Source organism: Maniola hyperantus, chromosome 19, assembly GCF_902806685.2.
Source record: "Maniola hyperantus chromosome 19, iAphHyp1.2, whole genome shotgun sequence".
Lineage (NCBI taxonomy): Eukaryota > Metazoa > Arthropoda > Insecta > Lepidoptera > Nymphalidae > Maniola > Maniola hyperantus.
This window is the reverse complement of record NC_048554.1, coordinates 11,086,920-11,108,179: the sequence shown is the minus strand read 5'-3', so window position 1 is coordinate 11,108,179 and position 21,260 is coordinate 11,086,920. Positions and strand designations below refer to the sequence as shown.

The following is a 21,260-nucleotide window of genomic DNA, read 5'->3' as shown; positions in this document are numbered from 1 at the left end:
TATGATAAATCAGAAATTATTCCTCTATTCCAGATTTCGGCTTCGTAGAACGCTGTCTCTGTCACTCATATCAGTATGACGTTTTATCGGTCTCAATGACAGAGACAACGCTCTACGAAACCGCTAGGTATATCTTTCTAAAGGTCGATATAAAATATTTCCTGCCGTTTACTTAGTTACTAAGTTATTTGTTTTGCTGTCCGAAAAAAATATCAATTTTTATACGTTTTCCATAGGTAGTTGAAATTTTATATCAATACATCAATATATCGAAAAATTAAACATCACTCAAAAATATCGATATATATTGAACAAATCATATCGATATGTCAATGTATCGATTCTTTTTTCGACAAGCCAACGCAAGCCATCACTATCGCAGATCATCACTATAATACGTCAAACGTCAAATTGCGAGAAAAGTAAGAAGACGCATTTTATTCTTATTTGTAAATATTTAATTTCTGTAATAAATAGAATAATTTCCTCACTTGTCAAATTGAAAATGAGTAATACAGAAGAGTCTTCGTCTACGCCAAAAGAGATGTCGTTTGCAGAAAAGCAAGCTGAACGCATAAAACGATTGCGTACGCTGCACTCCGCTAGAAATGAGGCCAGGACCCACAACCACCAGGAAGTTGTGGCAGAAGAGGCAAGAAATAAGCTACCAACGAACTATGAGGCAAAGAAACGACAAGCAGAATGGTTATTGGATGACCAAAACAAGCGGGAAGAAGCGAGTAAGCAGGGCAAAGATTACGACCGTGTAAAACTTCTGAACGTCTCCGCTGTAGAAGCAGAGAGATTAGAGCGCAAGAAAAAGAAGAAAAATCCGGATCAAGGCTTCTCAACATACGAACAAGCGACGGTGAGACAGTACAATAGACTTGTTAAAAACATGCCTGCAATGGAAAAAGAGCAGTATGAAAAGCAGAAGCAGAAATATGGAGACGCGTTCTACGGTGGTCCTAACGTTATTATACACGGCATGCATGACGATCGTAAGGATGCCATAGACAAGATGGTGGATGACTTGGAAGGACAGATCGCTAAACGAGGCAAATATTCACGAAGGAGGATACACAATGATGATGCAGACATTGATTATATTAATGAGAGGAATGCCAAGTTCAACAAGAAGTTGGAAAGGTTCTATGGTGAGCATACAGCTGAAATTAAACAGAATCTGGAGAGAGGCACTGCAATATAGACTTTTGGTACTTTGATTAGTTATTTTACTTTGTGGTTGTAACTTCTTTAGACTGGGAACAGGCCACCATGTTTTGAAGCATGTTTGTAGATGTTGTTTTACTCATCATAGTCAACCAATAGACGTCCACTGCTGGACATAGGTCTCTTGTAGGGACATCCACACGCCATGGTCTTGCGCCACATGAATCCAGTCAAGTCGCAATTCCAGCACCTTCAGCAGCAGCCTCTATCAGTTTTACAAACTATGTTCGCTTCGCTTCATCTTCGCAGTCCATTGAGCTATGTCGGTTACTCTACTTCTCCTACGAATCTCCTCATTTCTGATTTGATCACATAGAGAAACTCCAAACATAGCTCTCTCCATTACCCGCTGAGTGACTGAGCTTTCTTATGAGGCCCATAGTTAGCGACCATTTCTTGGATCCATATGTCATCACGACTGGTCTGGTCCAAGACTGGTCTTCAAGCACTGAGGAATTGTTTTACTCAAAGGTGCACAAAGAACACCACATTGTTAATGTTTATGTCGTGCGGCTAGGTGCAGGTACGTTATTTAGAAGCATATGAATTTGTTTTCACTTTTTAATTTGCGAATGTATGAGCTTTGCGTATCTGGAGTTTTGTAATATCTTAGGAAATTAAATTTCTGAAGTATATGATATGATTTCAACCTGATGATGATCATGATGACCTGATGATCAACCCATCACCGGCTCACTACAGAGCATGGGTCTCCTCTCAGAGTGAGAAGGGTTTTGGCTATAGTCTACCACGCTGGCCATGTGTAAGGATTGGTAGACTTCACACACTTTTGAGAACATTATGGAGAACTCTCAAGCATGCAGGTTTCCTCACGATGTTTTCCTTCACCGTTAAAGCAAGTGATATTTAATTAATTAAAAAACGCACATAACTCTGAAAAGTTAGAGGTGCGTGCCCGGGATCGAACCCCCGACCTCCGATTAGAAGGCGGACTTCCTAACCACTAGGCTATCACAGCTTAGGCTCATAGTGCTATGTATACTTTTTTTTTTTTGTTGTTGTGCCTTATCATGCGATCAGTCGATGGACTATGAGCAGATTGGTTGGAGGATAGGTTGGCATAGTGCTATGTAAACTTAAATACTTTATTTTCACTTTATTCCACAACCAATAAGTCATATAAAAGGTGGACAATTAACTGTCATGTTTATCTTAGGAAGATGTGAGAGCCAGAGTGGGTGGGCTCAAAAGCAATGATGTCTTGTAATATATATGTATGTTTATAGATTTTGTATATAATATTTAGGTATGGTAAGATTTGAACCTACAATACGCCTTTCTTTTAATTTTTTTAAAGTGTACTTAAACGCTAGAATTCTTAATATAATTATGGCTTTGTACAGTTTTTTGTAATATGTATACTTATAATGTAGTTGTGGTAGGATTCAAACTTATAATTACTGGATTTTTTCTAATGATAGTTATGAATTTGTATATAAAGCTGAGATCTATAGACCATACTTGGACTTTCTTAGACTTTACAGTTAAAACAAGACAGATAATTTATGCCATGTTCAGATTTGTGCTAGTCTGAGGGAAGTCAAATTATGTTCTATACATCTTGCTCTAGGCCAGGTGTCCACTAACAATAAAACTTGCAGGAGTTACTTTCCAAAGGAACAACTTGCAGAAATTGACTTGCTGAGTGTATAAATGAATTGCCAGAACTGACTTCTATCTAGTGGAGGCTAAAATTTGTGACAAATATAATAATATTGTACATTGATCTCTTGAAAAGAGCAACCGCCGAGTTTCTTGCTGGTTCTTCTCGGTAGGAACGGCACTCCGAACCAGTGGTAAATTAAACTAGTTGACGATTCAAAAGCACTTCTAAAAGTTTACTTGAATAAAAATCTATTCTATTCTAGATAATAAGAATTAATATCTATCTACTAAAATGGAGTAGAGCAGAGATGTGATACAGATCAATCAGATAGGTATTTAGATAGATAGATGACAGTTTTTTTTCACATCTCAATATTTATTTGATTGGTCTGTTGATTCCGCTTGGCTCTATTTCAGTGGACAGACAGATACCCTTACATGCTGTAAAATGGTATTTAACTTAAATATTCAGCCTAGAATAGATTGTAGCTACCTTCTGCCTTGTCCTAATAACAAGTTCCAGAGCTATATTACAGAAAAGTATTCAAAACCTATGTAGATGAAATATACTAATAATTATATTTATATTTTTAAACTATTTTTGATGTTTAATATAAGGGATTTTTTATATAAAAAAAAATTGAACAATATTTCAATAAGTAACAAGTTTATTTTGATACAGATGATACAAATAGGTAGTAAGTACATAATATTGAGTTCACAGATACAATTATTTTAAAATACATAAAACTATAAAAGCACTTGCTGTTTCATTAATACTGTGAGAGTTCATACAAACTTTTTAGGTTTACAGTGTGGCTAATTCCTTTGTATTTGCTAATCTCTATAGTAAACTAAAATGATACACTAAATCTATTGCTATCCCTTTCATAATATTGCCTGCGGAAAAGGATAGCACTGGGTTTAGAACTTTCAACTTAGTTTAGAGATTGTGTACAAGAGTAAACAATTGTTTTATAAAATTTAAGCACAAAACACATTAACGACTGAATAGTGAAACGTCTATTTTAACCTCTTATTTTAGCTTTTTATTGAACTGAATATTATTTTGTTTAAAAATTTGTTCAGTGGGAAATTGACTCTACCTAATCTTTTGTTTTATGAGATTGTCTAAACTTGCACAGTAAAAACCTTTTCTACCTTAGAAAGTAAAATAATATATACAATAATTAATGAGCACAAGATTATTTTTATACAAAGAAATGCTGTTATGGTAGGGCCAGACTTGATAATAAATAAATTATATTATTAAATAATAAATTATAATAATGTATAAGTTATTTGTTTTTAGAAGTGGATGATCATTTGCTTTTCTAATCTTTTATTCTATCATTATTCAATATAAGAGAACTTGTTTTTTGTTTTAAAAAAAAGCTGGTGAAAATTCTAAGGAAACTAAAATATATATAAGTAGGTATATATATTTTTTGAGCATTTGATCACCACACGCATACTATACCTTGTATTACCAAAACATCCTAGTGACTTGAGCTATAGTAAATACAAGTTTAAATATATACATAGTGCATTCCCTCAATAATAAAAAAATAATAAATAGGTACGCATATCTTATACGTACACATATAACTATAAGCCATGTTTAACATTATAGGTAGGTATAGGTATGTAATTATTTATTATTAAGACTAAGATATTTTACATATAAATTCTGAAATTGCGTAGGTATCTCTGATAAATAGCAGGATCCCTGAGTATATGCGTTCGTTCATAAATATGGCAAAGGTTTAATCTCATTTTAGGTATTTTTGTGAAGGCAAAGTAAAAAATATATTTAAAATATTTACTTTGCTCTTATAAAATCTTACCAAATATAAACGTAATGCCTGAAAAAAAACAGCGAATATTCATTGCGCGAAATTTTGATAGGCTTTTTTAAACCGAAAATAAAGTCTGAGCAAAGTCACACCTACTCTCTCTCTCTATAGATCTATAGAGCGTACTTTGTCTTTTCTCAGAATTTAGTTATAGTTAAAAGGGCACAGATATATGCCAGCGATATAACGCTGTTTCGTTTTAACTGAGCAAAGTCAAAGTCTGCTCTATATGTAGATCTCAACCTAAGTCTGAGCAAAGTCAACGTGGGTACCCTCTATAGAACTCAATTTTTGGCTCTGCCACAATGGCAAGTTGGGGTGGGGCGGATCATCTACTGTGTATCCTACAGTACGATAATGTACATCGACCTTTAGAAGGAGATAGCTGATTTGTAGAGCATTGTCTCAGTCGTTGAGACCGACAAAACGTCATATAGGTATGAGTGACAGAGACAACGCTCTACAAAGCCGAAATGTCATTCTAAAGGTCGATGTATACCTATTATTTTCTGCCGCGTACTGTACTTATGAATACATACTTACAAATTATTCAATACAACTATTTCACCAGGCATTTTACCTAATTATCATCTACAAGAGTTATTATGACTAGTAACGCCGGATGATAAGCTTTCCTTCCAGCAACTACGTACTGTGTGCATAATATGTATGTATCTGTTTAGCCGATTACAGTTTCATATTTCACAGCTAGGTAGGTAGGTATATATTTTTTCTATTACTTACTTGAAGGAGACTATAAAATGATATTTTTTTTCTATCGACTCACTTTTCGACGTTTGTTTAATTTTACCTGACTACGGCAAAGCCAAAAGGAAGGGTTGTGTTTTGGCAGTCTTAAATTTCCTGAAATTTCTTTACAAAATAGCTTATTTTGCTCCCGTTACCAAGGCCTACTATAATGTACCTCACTACATTTTTTTTAAATTATTAATAATGGATCAATAAGAAAATCACAAATTCGCAGCTATAACGCGTGGCGATCGTAAAAGTTCAGATTGATCTTTATTCAGAGCAGTTAAGTACATAATATGTGAAAAACGGAAGCCTTTTAGTAGACTACATGATAGTCTACAGTGAGAGCACCTTAACTTGAAAAGGTTACCTACCTTAAAATTAATGTGTAGACTAGTAGATACCTACTATGCACACAGTAGGTATTATCTATCCTTAATCTTCTTTCTTAAATTATTTCACAAATGGTAAGTATATACTCGATTAATTCTTTAAAAATGCTTTTTAACTGCTCGTCAGTAAGGAATAGTCAGAATTTTCGGGTTCGTCAAGTGTGCCATAATAAGAGCTTTTCGAAGTCGACAATATAAAATGGAATCTAAGTAGGTAAATTATTTTCGGAAAGATGCCCAACTGCTACAGGTAGCATAATGCTAGCCATTTTAAGGCCGGCCTAACATTATGTTGTCTCTAAAAAAAGCGTTATCCCACTCACTTTGCAGACATGAAGAGCGTACTACGTCCGATCCGGCAACTATTCTGAAATTCGTGTTTGCGGGATCTACCTACTACAAAATATATACTACACAAATATATGGTACTACAAAATAAGCAGCATGATTCCGGCGCGCGTTCGAATTTATCTGTCAGAAATTTCTGATAGTAAGTATGAGAAGATTTGTGGATTTTACATCTCGCCAAGCAACGTTGAAAGAATTCGAGTGTCGAAACTCTTCAGTATTAAAGTGAAATAGACCTTAACATTGTTTTAAAGCTCAAGTTCGTCCATACATCTACAGCTGGTGGCGCTCCAAGCTCAAACCTTACGAAATTAAAATCGGTAAGTGATACTGAATTTTAGGCTTAAAATCAAGGACTTTAAGATCCATTTCACTTTGACGTCATTGTTTCGTTCCTTTGAATTCTACCAACGTTGGTGAAATGTAATACCTCATACTAAGCACTCAGGTATTTAGTGTGATTCTGACCGTAGAACTAGGATTTGAGCTGACTCAAGCAAAAAAGGTTTTTGGGTCAGGTCATGTTGAAAATATGTTTCTACCTTCAAACATTAGGTACATTAATAAAATTACAGTTTTTGCAATTCACGCAGGCGAGTGAACTTTACTTGTGGTTATCGTATACATGGGCATTGCGTAAGTGTGCGTGCATGTCGGACCAATCAGTCGCGAGCAAGCGTTCGCAAACGCACACATTTGTACCTTACTTACTTAATACTTATACCGATACCTACCACTTAAACACAAGCATGAGTCACTCACCTTCGTGAATTGCAAAAATTGTAATAGTTATGGTCGTTGCACTATGCCATTCGTTGCAAATATTTGCTTACAAAAATGTAGATATAGTGCGTAAAAAATTACTTCTTACGCGCCATTTTAACTATGTGTCAGATTTCATCATTGTACGGAATATATATTTTTAAACAACACTTTCAACCTGACAGTTCATAACACATTCAATATAATTTATTATTTATCAGAATATATTACATAGACGAAGTTACAATGGTGCTGATTCGGTAGTAAACAAATCCTAAACCAAACCGACAGATCTAATAAGTAATAGTGTTGTCTTTTTTACAAAGTTTGCTTCGGAAAGGGACAGCACTATCTTAGACCGGTTTCCTTTATAAACAACAATTTAGCGATGATTTGGAAGCGGCATAATAATTGCATGAATTTTGAGAAAGGACTCGCCATATTTGCTCTGTGACAAACTGTCATGTCCGTACGTAGGTCCATTTCGTAAAACCTGCATGAATCATTATTACAATCTCAATTGTTGTAATTGGTTGAATTTGTGCTATTCTTGTTGCAACAATGCATTGTAGCCAATAGTGAGTGAGCAAGTGATTGCGATCGTGACATTGTAGCTGTCATTCTACCGCAATCGAAGAGCTGAACGCTATCAAAAACTTAGCGTTATTGTTATAATTCCTAAAGACAATCCAATACCAGTAACCATTTGCCTCGTTTTGTACTTTTAGTGATTTAGAATTTTTCAAACCCGCAATGTGTAGCGTGCAAAACTTGGGTCAACGCCCCGCCTACGATGCTGCATTGACTCAGAGAGACCTACTTTCCCAACGTTCGTTGACCTCTAGAGTCAATCAGATGTTTTATTTGCAATTTATCGTAAACTTTTACAAAATTATAGGATTTTTTCACGTTTTTTTTGTGGTATCATACCTACCTATATCAGTAATCATCAGTACTATCACCTTTGTTTTTGGCAGAGTTCTGGTTATACCCTGTATATAGCAAATATGGCGAGTCCTTTCTCTTTATGCACTATAGTATACAGTTTCACTGAGACGGCTCTGTAAGAAATTTTGGCGCGATTGTAATGATTGATGCAGGTTTTCTAGAATCGACCTACAGAATCAAACCGAGAGTTCCCTCACCCTAGTTCACTCTGCTCTAGGGATGTCAACTCAGTTTCGGGCTTTTGTAGAACCGTATCAGCACTTAATTAAATTATATTATAGGTACTAATATTTATATTTATATATAACAACAATACAATTTCCCTATCCACCTTAAGTGCAGCAGTGTTTTAAATGAAAATAACGAAGTTATTCGCATTTGGTACAGCAGAGCACTCACTGAGAATGGGAAAGGAAAAACCAAAATTGTATCAAATCAAGTCGAGGCTCTCTCATAGCCACGTTTAAACAACGTTTATCTCTTTTTTGGGTAGCCACCCATACAAAAAATATATGTTTTGCAATGTCAAATCGATATTTAATAAAAAGCTAAAACATAAGTAAGAATTATTTTTTCAAACTACCAATAAAATTCCCTCCAAAAGAAAGTAATCCTCACAGTTCTTAACATTACCAACAAAAGAACCTAAATAAAACATATTTTTTTTGGAATGTGCGTATCAAACTCAACAAAAAAATATTAAAGCTACCAAATGCGAATATCACAGATAGTTAATTCTACTGATCCCACTGCACTTAAGATAGGATTCTCTTAAAAATACATTTCACTGAATTTTGCCGCCCTGTTTCATAAAACCCACGACCGCACAATTTCTGAAAATAGAAAATTTCGTATTGAAAGCCAATTATTCACCCCATTATCTACTTAAAACATATCTACTTGAAAGTTCTAAATACGGTAATAAGAGCCTTTAAACAGAACAGCATATTTGTAAGGCGTATCGCTCACTAAACCAAAAGTAAAGGCTCTCCGCTCTGATCCTTGCTTGACGGCTCCACCATTTTAAACTGACTTCCAAAAGGAAGAAATTCTCAATTCGGCGCATTTTTAGTCTACTTGCCAATGGTGCGCCGTTCCCCTCCTCGACTATGTTACACATTCATGCTGTTTGGGTACTTATTTGTTTTTAATTCATAATGGTTATCTTAAAAAATATCAATATTATACTCACTCCGTCGACCTGGCATCAAGCGAACTGTGATTCCTTCGGGCGATCGAACTGCGTGGAAAGTAATGAAAATATGTTTATAACTGTACAGATAACGAATACATAGTACAGATTAAAATAAAACAGCGGCACAATCAAAAAACACTACAGACAATGAAGCGTTAGGCATGAATAAAAAAGTACTTACCCTGTTCGAAATTAAATTGGAGGATTTTTGTAAAAATACAAATAAAGCAAGAATATTTTATTTCGCTAACTTTTTATTCTCATTCAATAAACATTATTAAAAATGGATTGATCACATTGCCTATTAAGTATACCTATTAAACAAATTCAACAGTAAAATCTTAATTTGCAATCTCTTATATGTATGTGCAATATCTAAATACATAAAATTGTAATTTCCTGCTTTATTTCTTTTTAAAAAACAAGTTTTGTCAATAGATTTTTCAAAACCATACATAAAAAAATCATCTCCACAAAATCAAGACTAACATTTTTATTAGTATAAAGTCTTTATAGGAGGCAATAAGTATAGAATCCATTTTCATAATTATGGAAGCAAAAAAATTTTTTATAATCACAGTTAAATTCGATAAAATATTGTGATAACGATTATATCATTGCTCTTCGGCTAAATATATTATTTACCTAGGTATAAAAGTGTATTTTTTTTATCTACCACCTTAATTTAATTGTGATCTTTCAGTATAGGTACATTAAAATTGTCTATATAAATTGCGACTCCATTATAAAAAAATTGGAATGTTAAATAAGTAAATATTATGCATACAATAATAAAATTTGTCTGTCTATACAGCACCATCAATCAATCTCAATTACTTAATACTTTATTGCTTTTAAATTGCAGTCTAAATATTTTAATAACTATGTATTAGCTTGGGATTTCTATATTATTTTAAGTCATTACTTATTATTTTACTTCTATAAATCCATTTCATATAATTCCCAAAAAAAAGAATATACTATATTACTTTTAAATAAATGATAATGTTAAAGGCACTTATAATAGGTACCTATAATATTGTTTTTAATGTAAAAAGTGATGTATTACATTTTTCTAATCTGAGCAAAACAGCAAGTTGAGCAATATTTTAAAAATACGATGTGGCTAGAGAATGCCTGAAAAATGTATGATATAATTTTATAATTCATTTTTTGGCAAGGCGCTCAAATAGTCTTTGAATGAGATCTTGTGATGCCTCGAATTTGACCAGATAACAAGTGATGTATTTATTTATTACTCAGCCTAATAGTAATAATAATAGTCAAAACAAATAAATATTATTAAATATTGATAATAACCTAATATTTATAAAGTAATGTAACAAATATACATGTATCTCATAAAATTTCATAGTTTTCTTACATTAATAAACCTCTATCACATACCTACCAATATACATTATAAGGCAATTTTATAAGTCATATTACAATTATTCAAAGTTGCTAAAATCACATAATATAGGTAAAAAATTGGTGACTTCAAAAATATGTACATATAGCTCTAAATTTTAGATAAGGTCACCTTGGCTAGTCTGTAGCCTGATTGGTATATTTCCCTATTTTCAGGGGAACATTTATTACTATCAAGTAATTAAATCGGTACTTCACTTTATATATCATTATATGTTTAAAATGACTTAACAATATAAATGCGAAAGTTTGTTAGTTATCTTTTTCAGGGCTATTTGCTCAACCGATTTTGAAGAAAGGTACAGAGATAGCTTGCGCCCCAGAAACGGACATAAGCTATTTGCATTCCGGATAATAGTTCCCACGGGTTTATTAAAACCTATCACGTAATCTACGCGAAGTCGCGGGCATCAAATATAATAAATACAGCCCGGTAACTGATAAATATTCTGGTATATACACACAAGTACAAATCTAAAATCTTATAATATAAAAGTTAATTCAAAGATAACAACAGACGAACAGTCGAACACACATGCAATAAATGTCCAGTATTAATCAGGAACATTTGGAACAACGACAAAAAAAACAAGAAAATGCCAACCTCCTTTCCAAAAGTCTTATACAAACTGGCATATTCTTAAACAGTGGTCATGCCACATGCTAGGTTAAAGTTTAAGGTTCACGCACAACACTGTTTTAGTACTTTAGTAGCCTCCTTTGTAAAAAAACACTTCGAGTTTTAGTTAAAACACTTAATGTACTTTTATACACATCAAGTCACTTTGATGAATTTTTCAACATTATCATCAATTTATGTCTCACGACTAGGCATAGGCTTTTCCAGGAACTAGTGTCAGTCATCAGATGTTACATAGCCTATACATTGACAGCATATAATAAATGGATTGAAGCTAACACCAATCAAGATCTAGTAAGGATTTTTATAGGCTATACATTAACCGCTCGGTAATCGCTGACTAAATTAGAGATTGGTGCATCTGTGACATCAGTGGACTGTATATTAGCACCTCTCCTATTCCTGTCTCTGAAGGAGCCGAACCCCGAGTCGTGGGTCATGGCAGGGGACGTACCTACGAATATCCGGGGCATGTCACACTCTTCACACTTGTCCAGCAGTGGGTGGTTGCGGAAGGTGCACATGTGGCACTGCCACGAGGCGGTGGGCCGCTGCCCCGTGTAGATATTGCTGTAGAAGTTGCCAGCGTCGTCCATTTCTGCACCGGCCATTACCCGGGCTAGTGAACAAAAAATTGGACATTACTTTTAGAATGGGGATGATTCCTAGGTCAAACATAAACTATTTCTCAGTAATTATTAAGCAGAATCTTCCAAAATTCGCTGCTAGTTTTTAAGTTTGCTAATACCGTTTTAAATAAAAAAGTACGTCAAAATAAATGTGTATGACGTCACATCTGTATTTCATACAAGCTCCCATACAAAGCGAGCGTTTTAACGTTTGATAAAAAGTGATGTGACTAGTAGTCGTCATTCCTATTATCATGCATTTACTAAATTAAACAGAACTACATCTCTACGTCACATACTTCCAAACTTTCATATTACCAAAATTCACATTTAAATGATAAGGATTTTCTTGGTTTATTATATTTTTTTATAACGCACACTCATATACTTTGTGTTCAGACTAGAATACTTATTTTACCACACTATAGGAAATGTTATTTGTCGTTTTAAATAGCCTCATCGTCATGATCAACCCATTACCGGCCCACTACTGAGAAAAGGTCTCCTCTCAGAAAGAGAAGGGTTAAGCCCATAGTCTGCCATGCTGGCCCAATACGGATTGGCAGACTTCACACATCTTTCAGAACATGGAGAACTCAGGCAGGGGTTTCCTCACGATGTTTTCCTTCACTGTTAAAGCAAGTGACATTAAATTTTTTTTAAAGCACGCATAACTCAGAAAAGTTAGTAGTGCGTGCGCGGGATCGCATCCCCGACCTCCCGAAAAGAAGGCGGTCTTAACCACTAGGCTATCACTGCTTATAAGTTGTCTACTTGTTTTTATTAATATATACATCAACACATATCACAAAAATGACTACATTGGGTTTTTCTCTATTCAATACTGATAAGGAGATAATAATACTCCTATTACATAATCACTATGCTTTCAAATCAATGGCTTCTAAATATTATAACGAGTCCAGTAACATTTTTAGGTATTTTACCTTTTGATGGAATTGAAAATGAAAAATTATTTATTAGCAGACAAAACTTGAAATAAAAAAATTTCAAAAAAAAATAAAAACCGACTTCAATAACCACAAACACTAAAAAGTAAAAAATAATTTAATTTATTACCCAATATTATGTATACAAGAGTTATTGTAGTTCTATAGTAATATTTTGTTGGAGCCGGTGCCAATTAGCCGCACGAACCGTCTATCTACTCTTCATATTGTTTTGTGACTCCACATTGGCATTGGGAAAGAGGAAAAGGACAGACATAGGATACTTTTAATCCTGGAAATGAAAGAGTTTCCGCAGGATAAAGACCTGAACCCACACAGACAAAGTTGTAGAGTTAACAGGTATGCTAGCATTAATATAAAATTGTGCGTGATTTGCACATCCAGGATCTGCGTGTTCTTGGTCAACCTTTCTCTTGCGCTATGGCTGACGGTGGGGCCTCCCAATATGCGCTGAGGGTGGCCACTGAGGGGGTTTTAGGTAGCCAGAAACCCACGATGTCTTTCCCAGGAATCCCCCCCTCCCCTCACCTGTAAAAAAGGGCTGACGCTGAGTGTAACTTTAAATTAAAACCAACTTACCGCTACCCCGCATCTCCAGTCTCTTAGCAAGCGTGTCACACTCATCCCGCAGCCTCTCCACACAGTCTCGCAACATCTGCACGGCGCTGGGCGAGGCCGGCGCCTCGGCCAGGATCTGCGTCTCCCGGTTCAGCTGGGCCAAACAACCCTTCTCCTGCGCTAGGGCTGACGCTAATCTTGCTAGACGCTCTTTTTGACGCTCGATGAGGTTGCGATCTGGAATTTTTAGACAGTTTATTTCATTAATGGGCCTCATAAGTCATGGGTCACGAACAACAGATGGAAACGTTTAAATGCGGAAACCAGCCCAGAGAGAAGAAGAAGAAGTATTGGGTAACTGAGCGGGTGGTGTAAGGTTATTGTTATTTATTTATTTTTATTTTTCATGTACTGAAATTGTACTTACATAGTAGTAATAAATTAATAGAGATAAGCATTTCCAATGTAACTTAATTGTTACAGTTACGTGATCAAATCAAAACAAAATAGAGATTAACAGGAAAACCATATGGGGCTCGATTACGATAAAATGACAGCTATAGTGTGATGGTCGTCGCTATCACCTTTGATTGTATAAATGTAAATAACTACGTACCACAATACGATGATTTTGAAATTATTAACGATAATTCGACCCAGCTAAACCACAAAATATGCGTTAAATCACCTCTGATTGGCTGACACTCTCGCTATTCCCTAAAAAATATTTTTTGCAGCAAAAACAACATAAATTCCGCCAATTATTGCTGCAGCTTTTTCGTAATCGACCTACAGACCAACTAACAGACAGTTCACCAAATCTTGCTTGAAGAACCGATAAACATCAAGGTGCCAAGGTAATTGAAAGGCGACTGTGCACTGGAAAACGCAGCATTATAATGACATGAGGTGTTGGACACAAGCAGCTCAAGATTCTTGCAAGAGACCTATGTCCAGCAGTGGACGTCTATTGGCTGACGACGACGATTTTAGTCATAAACTATATGTGTACTACACAAATTTCAAACCCCTATTACACCCTCTTAGGGGTTGAATTTTCAAAAATCCTTCCTTAGTGGATGCCTACATCATAATAGCTATCTGCATGCCAAAATTCAGCCTGATCCGTCCAGTAGTTTGAGCTGTGAGATGATAGATCAGTGAGTCAGTCAATCAGTCACCTTTTCCTTTTAAATATTTAGACTAGCTTATGCTCGCGACTTCGTCCGCGTGGACTACACAAATTTCAAACCCCTATTTCACCCTCTTAGGGGTTGAATTTTCAAAAATCCTTCCTTAGCGGATGCCTACATCATAATAGCTATCTGCATGCCAAATTTCAGCCTGATCCGTCCAGTAGTTTGAGCTGTGCGATGATAGATCAGTCAGTCAGTCAGTCACCTTTTCCTTTTACATATTTAGATGACGGTACAACAACAGCTATAGCAATTAATCAATTTAACATCCGTACCCTTATATAAATGCGAAAGTTTGTTTGTTGGTTTGTCCTTCAATCACGTCGCAACGGTGCAACGGATTGACGCGATTTTTTGCATGGGTATAGATAAAGACCTGGAGAGTGACATAGAGAGTGACATAGGCTACTTTTTATCCCGGAAAATCAAAAAGTTCCCGTGGGATTTTTAAAAAAACTAATTCCACATGGACGAAGTCGCGGGCACTAGCTAGTTAATTATAATATTGACTAAAAAAAATCTGGTTTGCCTCTATGTTATTTATCGACATGTTAGGTATTCACAAAGTGAAATCCACATAATTGCAAACCACAATCAATTTCCAGTTTTGTGACAATATTAACTGAGTCACCTCACTTTTATATTTGCCCATTCTCATTTGAATTAGCATAATGTGTTAGCAAATATACATAATATTTCGCTTTTATATATTTAGATATTTCGCAGGAAATTTACCAAAACATCATTATATTTTAATTAAATAAAGTATAGTTATGTAATGTTATTCTTGCTTAGGAAACTTGCTTAGTTACATCTTATATATTTTTTTGCTTATTGGGTAACCAAGTGTATCCATATTTTGACTGGGCTGTACTGTATCCATATGTACTGGGCAAACAGAAGCTTCCAGATAACTGAAGAAAAGTCGGATAATTTGCTTATTATGTAGATAATACTAAGAAGTTCTTGGAAATTTATATTTGCCTGATAATCTTGATCTCAGTCAGGGTTTCAGACATTACAAAGAGTTCCTATGGGACATTAAGGCACTTTTCCTTCTTTGTATAAAAGCTGACCCCTAGGTATATAGGAAGAGGAACAATAAGCTTAGTTTGATAATCCACGCAATATGCACCACCCACCATGCATTGTGCGTTATAAGGTCTACATCTCCAGAGGATGGATGGATCTCCAGAAGAGATGCTTTGTGTGAAGTAAACATTGTTCACTTGGTGGCTTGCTTTGCCTGCAGTAGTGGAAGGACGGGTGGTGCATATTGTCATACAGATTTGTCATCTTTTTGGTAGATTATAGCACACTAAGCTTATGGTTTCTTGTGTGTAATGGAGTCCCTATAGTTAATTTTATAATTTGTGTTTACTAAATTAAATGTAGATATGTAATTTACATACTATTAAAAATTCTTACCATAAGATTGTCCAGGTGGTTCAGGAGCTGCCCTCATGGGCCTGGGCGACTCTATTCGCGACGACTGCGGCGGCGGCGGAGCCCTGCGTCTCACTTGTTGCGGCCGCGCAGTGCTAGGGCTCACAGTAACAGTCACGTGCCCTTCAAACCCCCCTTCTTCCTCTCGCGTATCCCTCACCGGACTCGCCATGTTTGATGTTGGAGTACAAACTGTTAAATTAACTGATGTTATAGCTCTTGGACTGTCATAATCTTCTAACCCGTAACCATGACTAATGTCCATATGACAGTTAACATTGACAGATAAGTTTAAAGGATACCCTGGTCTGTAGGAGCCTGGATCGAGTTTTTTTTCTTTGCTCTCTGGTTTTTGTGCTGATGGTGCGGGGGAGACTGTCCGACAATTCTCAGTTTCTGGTTGTTTTAAATTCTCTTTAAATGCAATGTCTGGATTTGGTTTGATAAAGTTTAGCGTGTTAGGTCGCTGGGGTTTTTCTTGCGGAACTGGTTCTTGCGGGGATACAGGCTGTGGTTCTTTCTTTATGGTTTTTTTCTCTTTTACCTCCTTCTTACCCTCTAACTTCTCGTGTAAATTAGACTTTACTTTATTGCTTTTAAGAATCTTGTAATTGGTGCTCTCGGGTTGTTCACAATCCTTTATTTGCTCGGTCTGTTTGCATTCATTGGATATAAGATCCTGTTGGATTTTCTTCTCTTCTGTATTATCCTCATTGGTCAACTCCAGGTCACTTGGTGAATCAGCATGATATTTTGCATAGCAGTTGTCAATGTTTATAATAGTTATTGGAGACAGAGCATTGTTTGTGACATTTGGTTTACTTTCAACAACATTTTGGTTTGCATCTGTGTTTAACTTGGGTTTCTCTTCATCTGATTGTATGTTGTTGCTGATCACAGCCTGCTGGGGACCCTTGCAAGTTGACTCGACGGCAGTCGTTTGAGCGACTTGGTATTGCACTACAGGCTGGTTGCGGCACTTGAGAGGGAGGTTGTCTCGGAGCTTGCTGAGCTGGCGCGCTGCGGCCGACGAGGAGGCATGGTACGCGTGCGTTAAGGAGGCTTTGACTTCGCTATGGAGGTGTGTCTCACAAGCTTTCTTGTCGTGACAGTATAGCTCGATAGTGTTGGACACAACATGGTCGGGGACGCCCGGAAACTTTTGTTTTAGCTCATGGAACAATTGCATAAGCGATATATTGGTGCACGCACATGGTGAAGGGCTCGCAGCGCTATCGGAGGGGGCAGACATCGCCGCCCATCCTCGCGGAAGACCTCCTCTGCGCCGTGAACCTCCCCTCACTGCACCGATGATACCACACAGATACTTACCAGTCGAGACTCGTAAACATCACACGGCAGCAGCGAAATTTTATTGTCTTTTCGCTCTAGTGACGTCACAAACCCTATAATCTCCTTCTCATACAGTTACGTACACATCACTGAACTTTCACTATTTCGAACATTCATGACTCTTTAATCCCTACGGTACACATGTGACGAAAAAGAGCACATAACCAGACAAGTCTGGATTTTTATATCTTTTGTTATCATCATACCAAAGCTATTTTTCGACTTGTTGCGACATCTTAAATAACTATGTTGCACTTTATTTTGGAAGGACACCACCACCTGTAAGCTCCGGCTATAATGGATGTAATTTGATAATGTAATAGCACAAGAAACATTTGCAAACCCGAAAAATAAAATTTATAAAAATTACAAACTTGTCAATCCATATCTTCCATTTTGGCCTTTGGACATAGACAAAAGTTTTTTTTATTTCATTTTTTTTTTACAAAATGTTGCCATTTAGCAAAAAACATATAGCCCGGCCAGCAACAGAGACATAAGACCATAGACAACATTTTCACCTATCAAGCTGTATGCGTTGTTGTTGTTGTTGTGGTTTATTATGTGGCTTTTAGTTGTGCCAACACAGCACGATTCTAACTGTATTCTTTATTGTTCATCGTTCATCTGTGTCATAATTTTTAGATGGTTCAAGGCTCTACAGAGCTAGAATCCAGAGCCGTAATTGTACTGTGTTGGCACAACTAAGCCACAAACAACAACGAACCTGAGCCCAGAGCCGTAAATCCGTAAATCAAGTTAAAAAAATAATGTCAAAGTCAAAATCACACAAAATTATTTTTCGGTGCGTTTCGGTGATTTTTGCGATTGTTATTAATTTTTAATTTTACTACAAAGGAACTTAATTTACCGACCAAATATTAAATAAGAAAACTTCAAAAATGGTTGACGAATTGCGAAAATATCTAAATCATCTACTGGAGAAGTAATGAAGTTTATTCAAAAGTTCAGTAGTTGACTACAACATCAGACATAACTGATCTACAATATGTGTTCATTCCAGGGTGAACGGTCTTCATTGTATACTAATCACGGATAGAGATGGAGTGCCTGTGGTCCGGTCTGTTACGGAGAAAGCCCCACAGTTGGCTCTGAGGTCAAACTTCATTTCCACGTTCGGAATGGCCACGGAACAAGCGAGCAAACTTGGGCTTGGGAGGAACAAGACCATTATATCCATGTATTCGAGTTATCAGGTATGATACTGGTGGAAGGCTTCGGCCGTGGCTAGTTACCACCTTACCGGTAAAGCTGTGCCGCAAAGCGATTTGATTCAGGTGAGATTGCAGTTAAGGCCTAACTTGTATCTGTATTTAAAAAAAATACTTAGCCACTACAGTATACTTTCATAACGAATTTCAAGGGAATCAGCTTACAGGTCATTGGACTATTTTTTTATCAAATACAAGTTTGTCCTTGACTGTGATCTCACCCAATGTTAAGTGATAATGAAGTCTAGATGGAAGCGGAATAGCTTGGAAGGGGTATGGAAGAAAGAAAACCCTTTTTAGTTTCTACAAGGCAACATACCTGAGTTCAGAATGCTAAATTGCTAGGGAGCACAGTTACATGAGCATGTTATACATGGTGTTAAATAATGTCTGTAACATCTCGACAAGCTTAAGTTAGGACCAAATAAATAGTGAATCTCATAGCATGATATGTAGGGCATATGAGGACTTTTAAAAATTTGTTTATGTATCAAGAAACACATGCAATTTTTTCTATTGTTAATATTCTATTCTTGTTTAGGTCATACAAATGAACAAGCTACCCCTAGTGATCACTTTCATCGGCAGTGACAACTGCAACACTGGACACATACTGTCTCTAGAAAGCCAGATAGAACCTTTCTTGAAGGACCTCGGGACCATAGTGGCTGACGCACCATGATATAGCTATTAATTTATATTTGTTAGCCTTTAAAAAGTGTCCACTAACAATAAAAGTTGCAGAAGCTCTAGCAAGTCAATTTTATCTTAGTATTAGCAACCTGGCCTTGCAGAAATTGGCATTAATAAAATGATAATGACACCTCACTTCTGCAAGCTGAATTGCTAGTGGACACAGAGTGTAAGGGTGTGTTTTCACTAGGCAATTATTTTGAACTTTAGAACTTGATAATTCATTAGAATCTGCTCGCAGCTTCAATAACTGCATTTCTTTTAGCACAATTTGTGTCACTTGTGCTGTATTCAGCAGGAAATTATAGTACATCAACCTTTAGAAAGAGATAGTGGTTTCATAGAGTGTTGTCTCTGTCATTGGCAAAATGTCACATAGGTATGAGTGACAGAGACAATGCTGTACAAAGCCGAAATCTTATTCTAGAGGTTGATATACAATATTTCTTGCTGGCTACTGTACTCTACCACTGGTCCTGAATACAAATTCTACTGAAAAGAGAAGGCTAGAAAGTCTTACATTTTATTTTTGAAGTTGTCTTTATGGGTATCATAATAAAAAATTATTTTTGTGTGTAGAAACAATTTTTAATTGTTTTGAAGTATTTATGTAAGTTTACGTATTGTTCTTTTTTTTCACAATCATTAATTTAGCACACTTTTTTAATCGTTGAGTACTATTAGTTACTGTAGGTACTTGTATTAAACTTTAATTTGGACAATCATGTTATTAGCTGCATTTTGTGAGTCCCATTTTATAAGGTAGTTTTTGTGAAACCTTTAAAGGGTTATGAAGAAAATAATTTTTTTTTTATTAAGTCAGTCAGACCCAAACTACATGCCTGGTGAGACCAGATCCTTATGGCTAAATACTGAAGCACTTATTATATTTGGAGCATAATTACTTTTAAATGTTGAGTTTTGAGCAATTTATCCTCAATAGTTTGAAATAAATTTTAAATAAATAAATAAATTCTTTATTTTGCCAAATTGTGGGTAAATAACAGTTAGTATTACAATGATTGGATTTAGGCTTAAAAAATATAAATTATAGTTATTTATTCATCAAAAAGTGTACATTGGCACCCAATTTGAATAAAAGGCTTAATTTTGACTTTGTTTAAAATTTAAAAACAATTGGTATTTCAGTATTTGACCATCTTTGTTTCTAGTGAAATATTTTAAGGTGTATAATTTTTTTTTTATAAATTCTATTTGTAGTCTGTAAAATGTTAACCATTTTATGTTAAATCTAATTGCTTTATTTGATTACTAGCTTATTGCCGCGACTTCGTACGCGTGGATTACACAATTTCAGACCCCTATTTTACCCCCCTTAGGAGTTGAATTTTCAAAAATCCTTTCTTAGCAGATGTCTTCGTCGTAATAGCTATCTGCATGTCAAATTTCAGTCCGATCCATCTAGTAGTTTAATCTGTGCGTTGATATATCAGTCATTCAGTCAGCTTTTCCTTTTATATGTTTATAAAATATTTAGAGTTATGTGAGGCCTACGGATAACGGAATTCATATTAGGTATGATAGTGGTGTAAAGTACTTATATTCATAGTACTTCATCTATAAACATCATCGTGAGAAAACCCTCGTGCCTGAGAGTTTTCCTAAATGTTGTCAAAGGTGTGTGAAGTCTGCCAATCCGCACTTGACCAGCGTGGTGGTCGATGGCCAAACATCCTTCTCATTCTGAGAGGAGAACCATGTGAAAAAGACGATGGTAATCTATAGGCTGGAAATAATGTAATTGACGGCCGAGTTATTTTAGAACGACGAGGCGAAGCCGAGATAAGTGATTTTTTACTTGTAGGTCCAGTTAGTTTTTAATTGTGTGCTTCTAGTAAAAATGAAACGTTATTTCAAACTTTGTTATAGTTATGTAAATATAATGTAAATAAATATTTTATTATTTATATGTATAATATTGTGCCTCTCCTGTGAAAATGCTTTATAATATAATATTATTGCAAATGTTACCTGTAT

At 35.6% G+C, this 21,260-nt stretch overlaps 3 protein-coding genes across 4 annotated transcripts; 2 read left to right on the top strand and 1 right to left on the bottom strand.

The window, feature by feature from the left end:
• The first annotated feature begins 403 nt into the window (after window positions 1-403).
• Window positions 404-3,620, top strand: LOC117991207 (pre-mRNA-splicing factor Syf2). The gene has a single exon (XM_069505018.1). The coding sequence runs from the start codon at window positions 506-508 to the stop codon at window positions 1,208-1,210; it is 705 nt and encodes a 234-aa protein (XP_069361119.1). The 5' UTR covers window positions 404-505; the 3' UTR covers window positions 1,211-3,620.
• Window positions 3,621-3,672: 52 nt separating this feature from the next.
• LOC117991202 (proteoglycan 4-like) lies at window positions 3,673-17,759 on the bottom strand. Of its 2 annotated transcripts, XM_034978750.2 has the most exons (5): window positions 15,967-17,759; window positions 13,364-13,579; window positions 11,639-11,803; window positions 9,111-9,158; window positions 3,673-8,751 (listed from the first exon to the last, which is right to left on the bottom strand). In XM_034978750.2, the coding sequence occupies exons 1-5, from the start codon at window positions 17,234-17,236 to the stop codon at window positions 8,726-8,728; spliced, it is 1,725 nt and encodes a 574-aa protein (XP_034834641.1). In that variant the 5' UTR covers window positions 17,237-17,759; the 3' UTR covers window positions 3,673-8,725. The 2 variants fall into 2 exon arrangements, with proteins under 2 accessions (XP_034834641.1, XP_034834640.1); XM_034978749.2 differs by lacking the exons at window positions 3,673-8,751; window positions 9,111-9,158 and having other exon boundaries at window positions 10,171-11,803.
• Window positions 17,760-18,119: 360 nt separating this feature from the next.
• Lamtor3 (Late endosomal/lysosomal adaptor, MAPK and MTOR activator 3) lies at window positions 18,120-21,253 on the top strand. Its single transcript, XM_034978760.2, has 3 exons — window positions 18,120-18,283; window positions 18,362-18,554; window positions 19,111-21,253. Exons 1-3 carry the CDS (start codon window positions 18,240-18,242, stop codon window positions 19,249-19,251), a joined length of 378 nt encoding a protein of 125 aa, XP_034834651.1. The 5' UTR covers window positions 18,120-18,239; the 3' UTR covers window positions 19,252-21,253.
• The last annotated feature ends 7 nt before the right edge of the window (window positions 21,254-21,260 follow it).